Genomic DNA, 16,962 nt, shown 5'->3' with positions numbered 1-16,962 from the left:
TTTCTCTGTTGTACTTGACAATCTTTGGCTTTTGCTAGTGTTGACTAGTATAGGAAATTGGTCTACCTCTATAGTCTTTATCTAGTCTCTTCATTAATCCATACTGGATCCCTTTTTCTTACCCCTAAAACAATGGCCCCTTAAGAATAATTATCTGTGGGGTGGAGCAGGACATGGGTCAGTCAAGTATTGTGAGGATTATTACTCAAAACATGGTTGGAAACTTTGGATTTCAGAATTGTTTTCATAAAGTCTGTGGCACTTTTTAAAAAAATTTAAATATCTTCAGTGGTTGGGAATCTTTATTTATTTATTTTATTTATTTTTTTAAGGATAGGCCAAGAACCACTTGAAGTCAAGTCAGGCAAATGAGGTGTTACTGGTAAAACCATTTTTGGTCAAAAACAGGGAGTGATTGAAGAAACAGAATGATTTTCCTGAGGAGCGCCACAAAGCGCTCCAAAAATATTTTGGGAATTGGCAATACCCACAGAATGAATGGTTTCCTTAAATGACTGCCTTGAGGGAAATACTAATTTATGTTGCACTAATTAAAGTCATCCCTAATTCCAAGCTCAGTTGTTTTGTTTTTAAAGTTTGTTGTTGACACTTTTAAAGTCCTACCACATACACATTGAGTGGTGTGTTTGGCTGAAGTGCCCTTGATGGGATGCATGTCCTCCTAAGTAGACAGACAGACAGGGCTTCCTCTAAGAAAATCATAGTCTAAAAGAATTAGCTTAAAGCAAATAAATTAGAGCTATGATACAGTTTTGTTTTACTGTATTTGATGTTTAGAAATAGGTTTTAGGCAGGAGTCTAGTTATTTCTATCATAACCAAGCATCTTCTCTTCTTGTCTTTTGATTATAAGGAAAATATATTTCTCTATTATGTGTTTATTGTAGAAAATTGAAGAAATACAGGCAATTATAAAGAAGGTAACCAGTGCTTCTACTTGTACGAAGAAGAAACAAATTGCATTATTTTGCTATATTTCCTTCCAGACTTTTCCTGGCACATTTTTACATAGCTGAGATGGCATTATATAATAAACTCTATATCCTGCCTTTTAAAATATATATATATATTTTACCAGTATTATTTTCTGTACTAAAAGCTCTCAAGAAGCACAGTGTTTTGTGGCCATATAACACCATGTAGGTAGAGTTCCTATTTACTGCTAACTCAGTTTTTAAAAGCCTGGTTGGGCAGTGAGACCTGGACACCCTAGTGCAGTGTGTCCTTCCTGCCAACTGAGGTGGCATTGCCCTCCAAGGAGCAACACTGCAGGGGAGACCACAGGCCCATCCTGGATGCCTCTCTGGTCAGTGGGAACTTCTGGAGTCCACTTTTCTCAACCCCAATGGAAACTGGTGGAATTCACAGCACTTTGTGGCCCCAGCACATTGTCCAGACCTTCCGTGAGTGGAAACTATCTCAGAGTTGCCCTTCACCTCCCTCTCATCTAACGTGTTTAGCAGCGAGGTCAGCACGTTGGTTTTTGGCTTACTGTCTTGCTTTGGTCTGAATGAGGCACTAACGTCTCATGATTTCTTAAAAGTATGAAAGAGAACGTTGGGACAAAAGAAGGAAAAAGCCGTGTGCAAAAAAATGTACATGGAAATGTCTGTTGTGTTATCTAGAATAACACTTCTCAAACTTTTTTCTGTCACAACAAACAAGATAAATGTCACGCCTATGTCCTTCCTGTTGGCTAATCACTACACCCATCTCTCCCTCTCAAGAGAGCATATCAGAGTCTAAGGGAAGGACAAGGACATTAGTCACTGTGCCTTAGTGATTATCATTAGCCCACAACATTTTATGATAGCTAAGGGATGAATTAATGGCTCAGCTCTTAGAGGGGCTGTCCTTTCAGTAAGCCTACCTTAAGTATTGCCATATTATTACTGAGATATAGTCATCTTCAATCCCAACACCTGCTGAGAACTAGTACAAAAATCTGTTACCATACACTGTACTGCCCTATAGAGTTTCTGAAAATAAGCCTGCTTTTACAATATATTACACTGACCTTTTTTTTTTTTCCTTTTTATCCACAAAGTCTATAGATTATCAAATTGGTACATGCCCTACTTTTTACCCTGGTGACTAGATTTAAGTTGTAGAGCAAAGGTTTTTAGCATCTGTTTTCAAACAACTATCCTTCCAGATGAAATGCTTAGAAGTCTGACCAGATAATTTTTACAGATGCTTTATAAACAATCATAAGAGCAAAGCTCTGTCAGAAAATAGGGCCTTGTGTATAATTACCATACAGCATCAACAATCAGGTCATTTTAGATGGCCTTTGGGGCTCAGATGAGAAGAAACACATGGGCATCTCAGCAGTGCCCAGCACACAGGGAACGCTCCCATTATGACTGACTATTGCTTCTTCACCCAGGTCACCTTTATCTTCTTTTATACCTAAGGCTTTTGAAAAGCTTTCACATCTTTACAAAAAAAAAAAAAAAAGTATTTGAGAATCACCAAGCCAACTGCTCTCATTGTACGAATCAGAAGAAAACCCAAAGGCTTGCAGAAGTTCATGACTTACATTTTTGGCTTTGGGAATTTCCCCCCATTTCTTAATTGCCTGTTTGCCAAACAGCATCACAGGCACATAGTGTCTGTCAGCTGGGAAAGTCAGCTCCTGAGCTCACTGCACCATCTCCGAACTGGACCTATGTCATTTGTCCAGAACTTCCATTGCTTTGCTTGCTCCTGTTCTTCACGGATATAAGAATTGACATTTCCGCCTGCTTCTTTAGAAAACACTTCTGCCAGAGAAATAATAAAATTGACTCCTGGGCTTTTTGAGGGGTAGGGAGGTGGGAAATGCCTGCGTTTAGCACCCTGCAGTGTGAGATAGGATTAATCGGAAGCATCGACAGTTTCAGGAAGACCAAAGCATCTTCTTCTGTTCATTGTCAGTGCTTCTGTGAAGCATTGGCTTTCAGACTCCCTTTATTAGCCGAGCAGAATATATTGGACACATCGCGACAGGGCGGCATAAGCAACGCGGCATTTTCTCTCTCTCCGTCTGGAAAGCCCACAAGCGGTGTGACAGCTCCGCTCCGCACTCCTGTCGCTCCAGTGTCCAGGCTGTTGCTGCGGTTCTGCGGCCCAAGATGGCTCCCTCCGAGTCTGCAACACAGCATCAATGAGGGGAAAGGCAGACACAGCCCCCAAATGGCTACACTCAGATTTTGGGGGACAGGCGCGTGATCCGTGGCCACATCTGGCTTTATGGGAAGCTGGGCAGTTCTGGGCAGTCATTCGTCCAGTTAAAACATAGAGGACTTTGCCGTAGAAGGAGGCAGAAGCAGAGACTGAAGGATGATGTGCGGTTTCTGTCATGCTCCTATGTCTTAAATTTTCTCTCTAATTCCTTTGCACGCTTCACTTTTCTAATAAAACTTTTTACAATTTAAATTTAAATTTTGAAATAATTCCAGACTTACAAAAAAATTTACAAAGATAGTAGAAAGAATTCATTCCCATGTACCCTTTAAGCAGATTCTCGAAATGTTAACATTACCACAATTGCTTTATCAAACTCTGCGTGTGTGTGTGTGTGTGTGTGTGTGTGTGTGTGTGTGCACACACTTCTTTTCTCATAGAAGAAGAGAAATTTAACAGTGTGAGAGGTGAGGTATGAAAATACATTGCAGAGAGCCCTCAGAAGCGGGGAAACTTGAGAACCAACCCTTAGTCCTCCCCAGTGTCTTCAGAGGCTGCTTTAGATTTTGTTTCAATTTTTGGGTGGCCTTGTATTCCATTATGCCCCTAATCCCACTCAAATCTGATACCATATGAAGATATGAAAGGCAATATTCACCTTAAAACTAAGGCACTTTGGAGGATGGGTCATTTAAATTTTAACCAGTTTATTTGATATTTTAATTTGGAATAAAGGAAAACCAAAAACGATTATATGATTTACAGTGCTTTATTTGCTATCTACTCATTTCTGAGAGGTCATCAAGGCCAGCCATACACAATGATCAGCATAATCTGGTCATGGATATATTTCAGATAATACACACGCAAAAAAAAATCTTTTGATTCTACATAAAACACTATGTATATCTATCCTGGGGAGTCTAAGGGATAATTATTCAATAGTAAGACTGGTTATTATAAATAAATCTTTTATACTCTAATAGTATCTAGGAATAAAGCAAGGTGAATGGACTTGTGGCTCAGTCATAAAAATTTGATGTAAACATGAAATTTTCTAAGAATAAGGTTTAAATATATTTAAAATTATAAATAAGAACCAAATAAATTATACTTTTATTGTTTAAATATATTCAGCATTTTGAAACTCCTGTTTTTAAGAAGATATTTTAAATCTTATCTAGTTGAATATCATTTAATTTTTTCTATTTTTCTAAATGTTTCTGTATTATGATCTGAAATTATCATTTCTTAAACTTTAGCTTTTTGATACGTGTTAGCCCTATCTCTGTATCCTGTGATTTCGGTGATTGAAAATTTTTTTCACAGGCCCTTTAATATTATGTTCTCGGGCCCACCGATAATTCCTGTATTACCTGAGTTAATTCTTCCGTGTTTTCTCCAATGGTCTTAAAGAACCAGGTACATTTTTATTGTCTGAAGTAGTTTGAGGGAAGGTGTTCCATGGCGAGAATGGCTGAGCCAGTCTTCTTAGGACTGACTTTCAATCATAAGGTTCTTAAACCACCCGTAAGAGCCCACGACTCTTGCCTTTAAATAACACCGGTCTTTCTACTTACAGGCCAAGTTCAGCTGTGATGCACTTGGGTTAGAATTGCCCTGTTATTTGTCTGTGGGGAAATTGCTTCCTGGTAGTCCAGACAGACCCACAGCTGAATGAGGGTCAGACATTTGCCATCTTCGTCACAGCGAGATTCTGTCACTAACATAATATATTCTCTCCAGAAAACTTTGCATCTGGGAAGAGAATTTTGCTTTAACGTTCGCAGTGAGCGGCATCTCACTTCAGTGTAATGTTGTCCAGGGAATGATACATCATTCAGATTTTGAGACTATTTAAGTGAAAAATACTTTAGTGCTCCTGGTTAGGAAAACACATCTCAGCGCCAAGGAATACAAGAATTTTGTTTCTCTAGAAATACCTCCCTTACTTTCAGGTATGATTAGAACACTTGGAGTGAAACGAAAGCCTATTGTTTATTTTACGATGATGTCGTTTAAACCTCCCTACCGTCCTGGCTTTGGGGAACCATGCCTTTTCACAGTGGGTGCTATTTACGTAGACCAGCTTTTGTCCACAGCATAGACAAAAGCGAATGCATGCATACATGGCAGAAACAGTCTTCTGCTTACAATCAGGATGGGTTCCAAAAGTTCGTCTGAAAGCCATTTGTTTAAAACTCAGAATGGGCGTGCCCTTAGACACACTGGTACAAATGATGGTCGGGAGCCAGGCTAGCCCACCAAAGCCTATTTACTGCATAATGTGACTGAACTCACACTATTATGCATTATACATCCTGGAAGGGGGAGGGCTCGTGCAGCAAAAGGAGGAGGGGAAGGAAAGAACTTTATCTTCCTACTTTTAAGGGTCTCATTTCCTGACCTTCCTCATCCTCATCTGTGTGGAAGGGGATAGAGGGTTCCTGCCTCTCAATGCCCACACCCACTAAACAACTTTCCCTTCGCCTACCCTGAAAACCTCTCAGTACAGCTGATCTCAGAAAAGAAGGAGTCTGATCTTTTGACTTTACACATGTTTTTGTGTAGCTTACTGTGGTGCTAAACCTTCCAGTTTTTAAATATGGTGTTTTTTTTTTTTAGAACTATGAATCTCTAATAATTAGTGGATTTCTGATCAGTGTTCCAGAGTGATAAGTAATTCAGAAAGGAGAAATGATATTTGGAGACTGGACCAATATATAAAATAAATTATTCCTCGAAGTCAGTGGTTCTGAACTGGGGGGGGATTCTGCCACCCACCCCGGGGATATTTGGCACTATCTGGCAATATTTCTAATGGTCTCAACTGGATGCCTGGTAGGTAGAGGCAGAGAGGTTGCTTCACCTCCTACAATGCACAGGACAACTCTCTACAGCTTAAAATGTCCATAGCACTGAAGCTGAGAAATCGTGTTTTGAGCGTGTTCCAAACCACAGGTTTTTTTACAGGTGCTATGTTGTGAGTATCTTAGTCAAATAGCTTGGGAAATGCAGGATTTCCGTGTCCTAGTTGTATGGGGTTGGCTGGCAGAGTAACTCTGGATTCCTCTCTCCAACCCCCTCCCCAGATATTTGTAGTGAGCATACCTTCCAATTCAAACTAACGAGTATGTACTGAGAGCCTACTGTGTGCCAGCATTGTCATAGACATTAGGGATGCAGTAGGAAATGACACACAAAAGAATCCCTAGTAGGGAAAGAAGAACGGTTAACTACATAAATATGCATGTCTGTGCAGAGAGAAAAATGTAGTGGATGGGAAGGAAGTGTTAGAAAATGTTCAGTGCTAGGAAGAACAAAGAAATGAAGCAGGGAGTGGGGGTAGGAAGAGCTGGGTAGGAATTAGACTTTAAATGAGGCGATCGGGAAAGGCCTCTTTCCAAAGACAGTGGTTCAGTGGCATTGGAAGGAGGCGAGAGAGCAAGCTGGGTGGTTATCCCAGAGGGAGAGAATCCAGGCTAAGCAGAGAGCAATCTGGGAAGGCCCTGGGGTGGGGACCCACTGTTCCTATACCAACCGGGGCTGCCTCTGAGCATCTCCTCCGCAGACGTCCTCAGGCCCTTTAGGGGAGTCGGGTGTAGCATTAGGGTTTCCTAAAGTCATCTGTCCACAGACACATCAGAGAGCCTCAAGCTGGGGTCATGTCCTGCAAAGGAAATGCAAAGCAATGCTGCTTTAATAGTGTGTGGTCATAACTCTTTTCCTTCCACATAAAACATTTGACTATCTGAGAATTCCACGTAATTTTCATTCAGGGCCTGGTGTACATTTAAAGGAGGGAGAAATGAGAGATCAAAGGTAGGGATGGAAGTGTGGGGGTGTTAGGTGTGTTCCCTGCTGCCTTTATTGGGTGCCCAGGCCTGTGGTAGTCACAGCGTGCTGTGACTGGACGAAGGACATTTGGAGTGCATGCTGGCAGCTGCAAGCCGAACTTCCAAGCTGCATGTTGAGTCCACCACAAGCTTCTAGCCCAGAGCTTAATCGTACCCCAAGAGAATGGCAGTCGGAGGGAACCGTGACTATTATCCAATGGGCAGGACGCTCTGCGTTCTCCTCGCTTTTGTCACCCTGCACTGTAGAGATAAGAAATTGAGGCCTTACGCTCAATAACAATCCCACCTTTGTTGTAGAACAGTTTGTTTCCTCGTAGTCGTTTTCATTACAGAGATAAGAGATGTAAAATGTGTGGCCTTTTTTCCCCATTTTCTTTTTAAATCCATTAGGACACAGTGCTTTGCACCTCGCAGCCAAGAACGGCCACCACGAGTGCATCAAGAAGCTCCTTCAGGTAAAAAAGGGCAATGACTTAAAATTATATACATGTCGCTTTTAAAATTAAAAAGTAACCTTATCTGTGAAAGAACAAATACACACACGCATACGCATGTACTCTCTCTCTCTTCCTTCAAACACTAACTCAGAACCTGAGTTTCCTAACAAGCTTTGTTTTTGAAATGACAGCTGAAGAGAAGATTATTTATTCCCAGAGCAGTTGCACTGGCAAGGAAGAGCGTCCTAATCAAAACTGGAGTCTCTTCCTGGAATCCAGTCTTTTTCTCTCCTTTATTCAGCTCCTCATTTTCTTTTCTAAGGGACTTGTGCCCTTTGAATAGTCAGCCGAAGAAATGTTTTCCATGCTTTCGGAGATCCTTACAGTATAGGGTCTCCACTATCCTAGTATTCTTTTTCCCAATTAGTAGAACTCATCTCTTATTGCAAAGCCAAATTTCAACCATTATTTGCTTATATACGACTCGATGAGCTCTTAGTTCTTAGTTTTTAAGTTCTTGGTTTTATTTTTCTTCATAATTTTAAGCTAACTCTCTGGTTCGACAGCCTTGCCAGGAAGTTTATAATGATCGTTTAGGGTGGCGACTTCAGTCAATCTTTAAAGCTGAATATTTAATGAAATCCCAATAGCGGCCCTTACCGTAGTAACATCCAGCTGTTGCCAGTCAAAATGCAAGCTGGCTGTTTTCAGGAACAGCATAGGGCAATAAAGTATGTGTTTGGAGTACTGTCTGTTCTGTGGAGCTGTTGTCTCAGCCTTCAGAGCCCTGTTTGGACCCGAGCATCTTGCTTTCATTTGGCTTTGCAATTCTAATGCAGAAGTGCGGTCGCATTCTTCAGTTTGTCTTGCTCTGTTGGTCGCACAGCTTCTTGTCTTGTATTACATGATGCAAGCTACCGCCGATGCCAGGAATGCTTAGCCTGAACAGGTCTTTGAAGTGAAATTCAAGAAAAAGAGATCAACGTCTGTGATTATTATTATTATTATTATTATTATGAGGCTTCTCCCTGAAAACAATTGGAATAAAACTTTTCTTATCCGCCTCCTCTGGAACTGGATACTTTGAAAAAATGAAAATCGTTGACCAAGTAAGTGCCCTGCCTCTGCACCCTTGGTCTTACCTCAATTTATTAAACGTATACGTGTTTTAAATCTCCATTCCCATCCTGGCTTGGCTATCCAGACTTTGCATCTGGCTCTGATTTTAAGGGAGAATGAACTTGACAAGCTGGAAATCCTCATGGGCAAGGACCAGATAGTCTGGCCTCTAATGTAATTTTGTATCTGGTTATGCAAATGGATTGGTTTTTCCCTGGAATCTTTGAAGCCTTTAAACAGTTCCTTGTGCTGTTCTAAAATTAGGCCGAAGCATGGTAAGTTGTAACTTGATCCCCATTCTTCTCACCAGGGAAGGACAGACAGACATTTTCGCTTTAACGTTGTTGCCTATTCTTGAATCCACGAACTTACAAACTGTCTGAATGCAGTTCCCTCTGGATAGTTGTGAAAACCTGAGTCTCTGATGTCCTCCTAGTGGGCTGCTTTCCTTAGTCAGTTCTCCACCTCCTGTCTTGGCGATTGATGCCCTTTGTGACATGACCCTTCTTATCTCCCACCCCACGCCCTCAGTATTTGCTCCTCTCTCTGGACTCTCTAGACCTTTGCTCTTAACTATCTGTTTGCTAGAGATACTTGCCCTCTCCAGTGGCTAGCATTTCAAAGTTCTGCCTCCTGGAGTCAAGGAGTGCAAATAAAGCCTTGTGAAGTCCTTCAAATTCTAATGAACTCCCTTCCTCCCCTCACAGCCTGCTATTTCCCCCACTCTTTCTTCTAGCAAGTGTCCCCCAGGCCCCTGCATGAGCATTGCGTACATACAAGCAGAGCAGCCCCCGTCTCGGTGGAGCTTGCAGTCTGGTACACGGTGCACAAACATGCATTACAAATTGCACAACACTAAGAAGAAACTAACTGTATACCGTGACGGAGGAGCGAGGGGCAGTGTTCAGGGAAGGCCTCCTGGAGGAGGTGATATTTTAAGAGGGGAACGCAACAATGCAGAGAGCTAAGGGGAGAGCATTTCAAGCTGACACAGCAGCAAGAACAAAGGCCTAAGGCAGGAAAGGTACTAACTAGTCAGAGGAAAGAAAGCCAGTGAGTGGGCCTGGGGCAAAGCAGGCGAGGAAGAGGAAGGTGCGGGGTCCAGGCCTTGTATGTCGTGAGGGAGAGACTGTAATTAATCTAAGCACAGAGTGGAACTGTGAAGAGCTTTCAGGTAGAGAGTGACATTCGCAGGTTTTAAAGATCAGTTTAGTTGTATTACAGAATTGATTAAAGGCGGGAGAGTCTCAGAACTGCTGGGACTCACGGGGAGGCTCTAGGTGAGAGGGTGCTGGCTTAGACTACGTCGTAACAGAGAAACAGAAGATCCAGGGTATGTTTTGGAGACAAACTCGACTGGACAGAGTAGACAATTAGATGTAGAAGGAGGAGAAGACATCGGGGATGACTCGGTGGTTTCTGGCTCATTGACTACATCGATGTGGCGCTGTTGACAGAGGCAAGGAAGTGACGGGGAGGGTCAGGCTGAGGGCCGAGAGGGGCAGGGGACCAGCAGATTCGGCTGCGCTGGGCTCCAGCTGCCTGTGAGACATCGGAACGGAAGCGGGAAGCAAGCAGGGTGTCATTAAGCCTGGCGGTCAGGGACGAGCTCTGTCCTGTACAGACGCGAACACCGGCTCCAGCTCGGCCTGTCCCGGCTCAGGTCCTGGCGCTGCCACTTATTGTGACTTGAGCAGGTTATTAACATCTTTGTACCTCAGTGTCCTCCGAAAATGGGGCCCGAATGATAGTATCTAATGAGGGTTGTTAGGAGCTTAAAACAATGCTTTGAACAGTGCCTGGGACATCATAGCTTGATACTTACACAATACCATTGTTATCAAGATAGCGTTTGAGAGTCATTAGCTTCTACATGGTATTTTAAGCTGCAGGTGTGGATGAGATTACCAAGGAAGAGAGCATAGAGAGAGAATTGGGGAATACCAAGGTTTCAGGTTTTATGTTTGGCCAAAGGAGGAGGAGTAGCCAGAACGGTGGGCATGATAGGATGGGCCAGGCAGGGCTGTAGGAGCTGAGAGGCTGGAAGGGTCAACAGGGTGACAGTTTGCCTGCGTCGTGATTACTTGGAGATGCGTCTCCCTCCTCCTTAGACACTGTAGGCCTCTGGAGTGTGGCTCCTGGGGCTCATTCATGTGTATACTCTTCCTCATAAGGCCCCTCATACTTTGCAGGAAACAGATGAACCGAATAAAACAGAACTTTGTTATACAGATATGTTTATTTTTGTCTTATAGTCTAAATGCCCAGCCGAAAGTGTCGACAGCTCTGGGAAAACAGCTTTACATTATGCAGGTAACTCTCATTCTCTTATTTGTCTTCTTCTGCCGTAAAACACAGTAAGTTTTCATTTTCCTGATTCGAACCATTAAAGTTACCATATTTTCCTGGTACTGTTTACTGTCACAATTCCTAGACTCCCGCTTGTTTTTTTCAGTTTGCAAAGCATCTAGGGTTACCAAGGAATAAATCTAGAATTCATCAACTGCCCACAAAACAACCAGTAAAAATTATCATGAGTATTATAGTTTAATTAATTTAAGGTTCTTTTTAAACTAAGATGTTCATAAATATTTGTAGATTCCAGGTAACGTGCGATACAGATTTTTCAGCCTTGGAGCTCATTGAGAGCATCGGTTAATCTATCAGAGTTTTGCTGTATTATCTGTCACACCTCCTCAAGTGACAACATGTTGACACTGAACTCTGGGATGATTAGATGTACGAATATCTTTTCGTGCTAGTTGTGAGAAAGCCAAATCAAATGATTGCCTAGGGGCAACTGGCGGTTGCTGGCTTTAGGTCTGGCCAATACTGAAATTAAGTGGTAGTTGAAGGCACCTCTTACTTAATGTCCCCGACACCATTTCTGATCCGTGCAGCGAGAGCGAACAGATGCGAACTGGATAGACCTAGCGCCTCCTTCCTAGCGGCGCTCGATGCCCCTGTTGCGAGAGTCGCTTTGTGATCCCCCGTGTTTGTGTTTGCCTTTCCTCAGCTGCGCAGGGCTGCCTTCAAGCCGTGCAGGTTCTTTGCGAACACAAAAGCCCCATAAACCTCAAGGATTTGGTAAGTACCAGGCCGCCCGGGTGGATGTGGACTCTGGTTTCTGGAGCGCTGCGGGCCACTTCTGAGAGTCACTAGGACTCTAGAGACCTAAGTGTTTGGCATATCCGGTGGCTTTTCAATCTAGATCATCTTCTGCAAAATAGATTTAAGAATTTTTCCCTATTGTTCCCCAAATCATTAATAAAACATCTCACAGATTATACTTGCCATATGTGTATATTTGTAGCTAAAGTATATATGGGGTCTACTATCAATCTAAATATTAATAATCTTAATTTCTTAATTTTTAAAAATAAAAAAAAGTCTAAGTTGAAGTTTTATTATTTTCTTTCGACACCCCATGTGTCCCCTTGGGGACTCCTGGTTAGGGTTTTCCAGCTGTAAGATCACCCCTAGCGTATTGTAACCTCCCTGGGCTGTTTGGAGAATAAATTTACATGCCTATTGCTCCAGGTACAGGGTTAAATTTCCCAAGGTCGTATGGGCATTGATATGCACACGCTTAAACCTGATCGGGTATATGTGACATGAGACTATAGAATCCGTAAATAAATTCACACTCCCTGAATTTCAGTACTTTATAGCCAGAAAGTATAACTTTACAGAGATCATTTTTTAGAAATGTGTCTGAAATTCTATTTTAAGAGGACACTTTGTCCTTAAGCAGAAATTGTGTTTTCAAAAGTCCCTATGTTAAAATAATTGGACATATTGTAACATCTTTTTCCTTTGCCTATTTGAATACATCTACCTCAAATATTACTGTCCACCCCATTTCTAGGGTGTGTTCAGGGAGAAAGCAGAATACAAGCCTTTATTTATGTGTCATTGGAGTCAGGTTCTCCCACCCCCCTCATCCTAGGATTGTGGAAATAGTTACCTATATAATCTTCTAGTATACTTTTTTCATTTTTTTTATAGAGTAATGTTTAAGTTCTTCATCCACCTCTGTATATGAGCTGGGGATCTAATTTTCTTTTGTTGCAAAGGAATTGCCAGTTGTCGTAGTGTAACATATTAAACCAGTCATGCCTTCCATCCATCTCTTTACCTAGTCATGTGTCATAATACAGAAACTCTTAATTTGTGTGGTGTTTCGATACCCAGTAAAATTATGAAAGGGTATGCTTTACAAGAAGGCGTGGTAGGGTACATGGTGCACATAATTCACTCGGAAGAAACTACTTAAAGGATAGCGGGACCTACTGATGCCATGTGAAACAAGTCCTTCATTTCTCCAGGACCATCTCTCACTTAACGTGGTACCTGTGCCCTGAGCCTTTCTATGCTTTGTGTTCCACTGTCTCTCACGTCTTCACCAGACCGAGTGATGGCGGAGGGAACAAGCAGCCCAAGAGGCTGAGGCTCCTGAGGAAAAGCTAACAATCAGTTTAATTCCATAAGAAAAGTTGTGCTAAGATGTTGTGGCTGCCCCACTGAGACATAGACTATCATGGCCGGGGGAGGTCAGGTGTAAGACCAGCAGGACAATTCAGGAATAAATGTAGAAAGAACAAGGACCTTTGCAATTCTGACATCTGGTGTCTGAGTTAACATCTTAATCTGAATTTGCCTCCTAGGATGGGAACATACCGCTGCTTCTTGCAGTACAAAGTGGCCACAGCGAGGTCTGTCGCTTTCTTCTAGATCATGGAGCAGATGTAAATTCCAGGGACAAAAATGGAAGGTACCACAGAGTTAGAAATCATGTGATTTCAGTGATACTCACATTCTGAGGGTCTTTGAAAATATCGCAGCTGTATTTTGGATCATTTGTTATAACTTTGCTTTTTAAATTTTCTGCCTTTTTTTTGATAATCAAGAATCTGTTTTGACTTAATTTTTTTCCCTCAGACTTTTGGGAACATCATTGAGTCTATAATGAGATTATTAAATACTAAAGTACATAGGCCAATTCCTATGAATTTTCATGTAAAATTAAATGAAAATGAACATATTGGTTTCTTTTTAAAAACAGTCTTAACAATGTATAGGTAGTATAAAATGCATGAGGCGAAAGGAGGATAGATTTGTGCCAATCATATTAAATTTGGTCATATTTAGAAGATTATGTTTACAAGATTATGTCTATGTTATTTGACCTAATACGGTTTAGCGTTTTGAATTAATCTGAGGTTTTAAAAAACAAAACAACTACCTAATTTCATCTTGATAGCATTCCATTTTGAATTCCCTAGATTGTCGTACAGTTTGAACAGCACTTAACTCTTGTTTTTCCCTGTGTTTAAGGCGAATGAAATGATTTCCCAGGAAAGCGTTCTCATATTTTGTTAGCACTAATTTGGCATCTCCTTTTTTTCTTTAGAACTGCTCTCATGGTGGCTTGTGAGATCGGCAGCTCTAACATTGTGGAAGCCTTAATTAAAAAGGGCGCAGACCTAACCCTTGTAGATTCTCTTGGACACAATGCCTTACATTATTCCAAACTCTCAGAAAATGCAGGAATTCAAAGCCTTCTATTATCAAAAATCTCTCAGGATGCTGGTATGTGAAAGAAAATAGCCAGTGTTGTTTTAAGTTTATCCACTCCATTTTCCCCAAAGGGTAAAGGAATTTGTGCAATACGATATATTTTATTTTTCTTTTAAACATATTCTTAAAGAAAAATGAAGTGTTAAATATCGTGTATGCCGTGTATGTATCTCCCCCCAAAAGTATGAGTTATTGTGGTTCTTATAGTTCTTTTTTTCTCCCCCACTTTTTCCTCGATAGATTTAAAGACACCAACAAAACCAAAGCAGGTATTTATCTTTGGGGGAGGGTTGGTTTTTTGTTTTTTTTTTTAATCTTTGCTTGTGGGAATTTGAAAATGTTCCTATTAAATTACTATGTGGTCAACTAGAAAAGTGATAAAGACAATGCTGAAAATACATAAGGAGTGAAATATCTTTGGAATAAATGATTCATTGTTATAAGGTGGTAAATGTTTTCAAAATGGTTTACCCTACTTCCAAAGCTCATAACTTTAAACTTGCTACTTATATATTCATCTTTTTCTGAAATGTACTAATATTTCCTATTGTTATGAAAACGTTTACTGTGGTTTAAACTGAGAATAACAATATTTTAAATACTTGTAATATCACATGGATTATAACCCTAAATCCATGGCATTGTTAGATATTTAGTGAAAAATAAGAGATTTAGGTTTTCCTTTTATTTTGATTAGGGCTTTTCTAAAATGTCATTAGTGTTTACACAGAAATTGAGACGTTTGCCCCAATACTTTGGAGTTTTTGTCTAAAAGCATAGTCACTATTGCTTACTTTATTAAGATGTTTGGCTGTTATATTTATTGCTACATCAGAGTTTTTTAAAAAAATTACAAACACAAATACTCAATACTGAATTTATTATATACTAACTGGTACTTATTTGTACATAACCTTCAGAGATGAGATTCTTCCTTCCCCCATATTTATATTTTTTAAGGAAAGGAATGGAAGTAATGCAAAAGTGGGAAAAATACCACTGCGTTGCATTAAGATGAAAGCTAGACTATGAATGTATTCTGTGTCCTAAATTGTAGCATAAGACCTCTCATCCTCTACTTTCCCCATTTTGCACACCAGCTTAATCTGATTTTGTCTTGAGGTTTTTATTTTCTTGCTATTAAAGCATCGGCTGCTGGAAGAAAATTTGAAGCGTGCATAATGCTTATTTTTACGTTGGTAGCAGATTTCAGATCTTGATAAAGTTAGAAGTGCATGGACTGTTGAGGTTTTTCTCATTGTTTGATGAAGCTGTTTGCTCAGACTTTACTAACCTAACTAACCCACCTCCATTCTTTGGACTGTGATAACTTTCAGCATGATCAAGTCTCTAAAATAAGCTCAGAAAGAAGTGGAACTCCAAAAAAACGCAAAGCTCCACCACCTCCTATCAGTCCTACCCAGGTAAAAACGAAAGCAAACCAACAGTGAACAAACACACAACAGCAGAGTCATAATTTTGTCATTTTGTGTTTCGGCCAAAAAGAAATGCTTTGAATTGATCCTAAAATTTTCTTTAGTGGTTTTAAATTACAAATAATGGTATGAAGGATTTTGATTATTAGTATGGAAATAAGGTTGTTTCTCATTTATTTATTTCAAAACTGAAAAATTGAACAGGATCTTTTTAAAAAGCCTCAAGGAAATTTTTCTATCTTAATGGCAGAAACTTTCCTCAAGGTAATAAATTTAGTCTCTTAATCCCTCAAATTAACAATTCTTGTGAAGGGGCGGGAGAATGGATAGATAGCTTGTGAGGCAGTTAGTTAAAAATGACTTTTAGTCGGTTTCTTAACACACTTAAAATATATTTGCCTTTCTAATTACATTTAATGTTGACTAATATTAAAAGCAGTTTTTATTTCAGGTTATAGCGATTACTGCATTGAGGAGGAAGTGCAGATATCTATGAAATGGCAAATAAAAACAGGCTGGGGTTTGTTATTAAAAGAATTAGAGACCATAGAAAGAATAATGCATATTCAATAGTTGAGAGACTATCTCCTCTGATAGGCAATTTTAACTAAGTTAGCATATTCATTTATAATCTCAACCTGCAAAAAAAGTTTTATAGATTTTAAAATTGATTCTAGTCTTAAAATTATAAGAGTAAAGTTACGTACATTCTGCAAACTTTCAAAAAGTATTCAAGGTAGATGATTTGAAAATACATTACCTCTGAAATAATTTAAACTAAGGATAATTACGGTAGATTTATTTGCATTGGTAACATTCTTTGGCACTGGAGAAGAAAAGACTTTGAAGAAGCATTATTTATTGGTGGTTTTTGTTTTGTCTTTAGTTGAGTGATGTGTCTTCCCCGAGATCAATAACTTCCACACCACTTTCAGGAAAGGAACCGATATTTTTTGCTGAACCACCCTTCAAGGTAGGAGGGTTGTGTTCAGTTTTGCTGTTGAATCGTATGATACATAATAAACTTAGGTTAAGTTATGTAATACTGGGGAAAGCAGAATATACTTCTCAATGATTGATTTACAGCTTTTTATTAAGAAACATCTCTTGATTATTTTTCCTGGCATGGACCCCATACCAAAGAATACAGTGAATAAATTACATTCATTAACTAATAATTTCTTCATTTAATAAAAAGGACAAAGATAAGAACTTAACTTGATAACTGGTCTTCTTGATATAATGTCAATCAAATGGAAATTCTTGTTATTCTCTGATTTCTTACTGAAAAGTAATTGCATATTTTAATTAAATTTTTCCTGAATATAACAGTAATATGTATTTA

At 39.9% G+C, this 16,962-nt stretch overlaps 1 protein-coding gene across 5 annotated transcripts in view; it reads left to right on the top strand.

Moving 5' to 3' along the window:
* Positions 1-16,962, top strand: part of RAI14 (retinoic acid induced 14) — a 124,933-nt gene that overhangs the window by 94,840 nt on the left and 13,131 nt on the right. For 4 of the 5 annotated variants that reach the window (XM_016142424.2, XM_036225837.1, XM_016142426.2 and 1 more), the window contains 8 exons: positions 7,436-7,500; positions 10,857-10,914; positions 11,618-11,688; positions 13,269-13,375; positions 14,015-14,193; positions 14,422-14,450; positions 15,519-15,605; positions 16,504-16,590. In XM_016142424.2, coding sequence (XP_015997910.2) covers positions 7,436-7,500; positions 10,857-10,914; positions 11,618-11,688; positions 13,269-13,375; positions 14,015-14,193; positions 14,422-14,450; positions 15,519-15,605; positions 16,504-16,590 — 683 coding nt within the window. The remainder of the gene's footprint in view (positions 1-7,435; positions 7,501-10,856; positions 10,915-11,617; positions 11,689-13,268; positions 13,376-14,014; positions 14,194-14,421; positions 14,451-15,518; positions 15,606-16,503; positions 16,591-16,962) is intronic. The other variant, XM_036225838.1, reaches the window with a different exon arrangement.

Source organism: Rousettus aegyptiacus, unplaced genomic scaffold, assembly GCF_014176215.1.
Source record: "Rousettus aegyptiacus isolate mRouAeg1 unplaced genomic scaffold, mRouAeg1.p scaffold_m13_p_8, whole genome shotgun sequence".
NCBI lineage: Eukaryota > Metazoa > Chordata > Mammalia > Chiroptera > Pteropodidae > Rousettus > Rousettus aegyptiacus.
The sequence above is the reverse complement of the archived record's forward strand: the minus strand, read 5'-3'. Positions and strand labels throughout refer to the sequence as shown.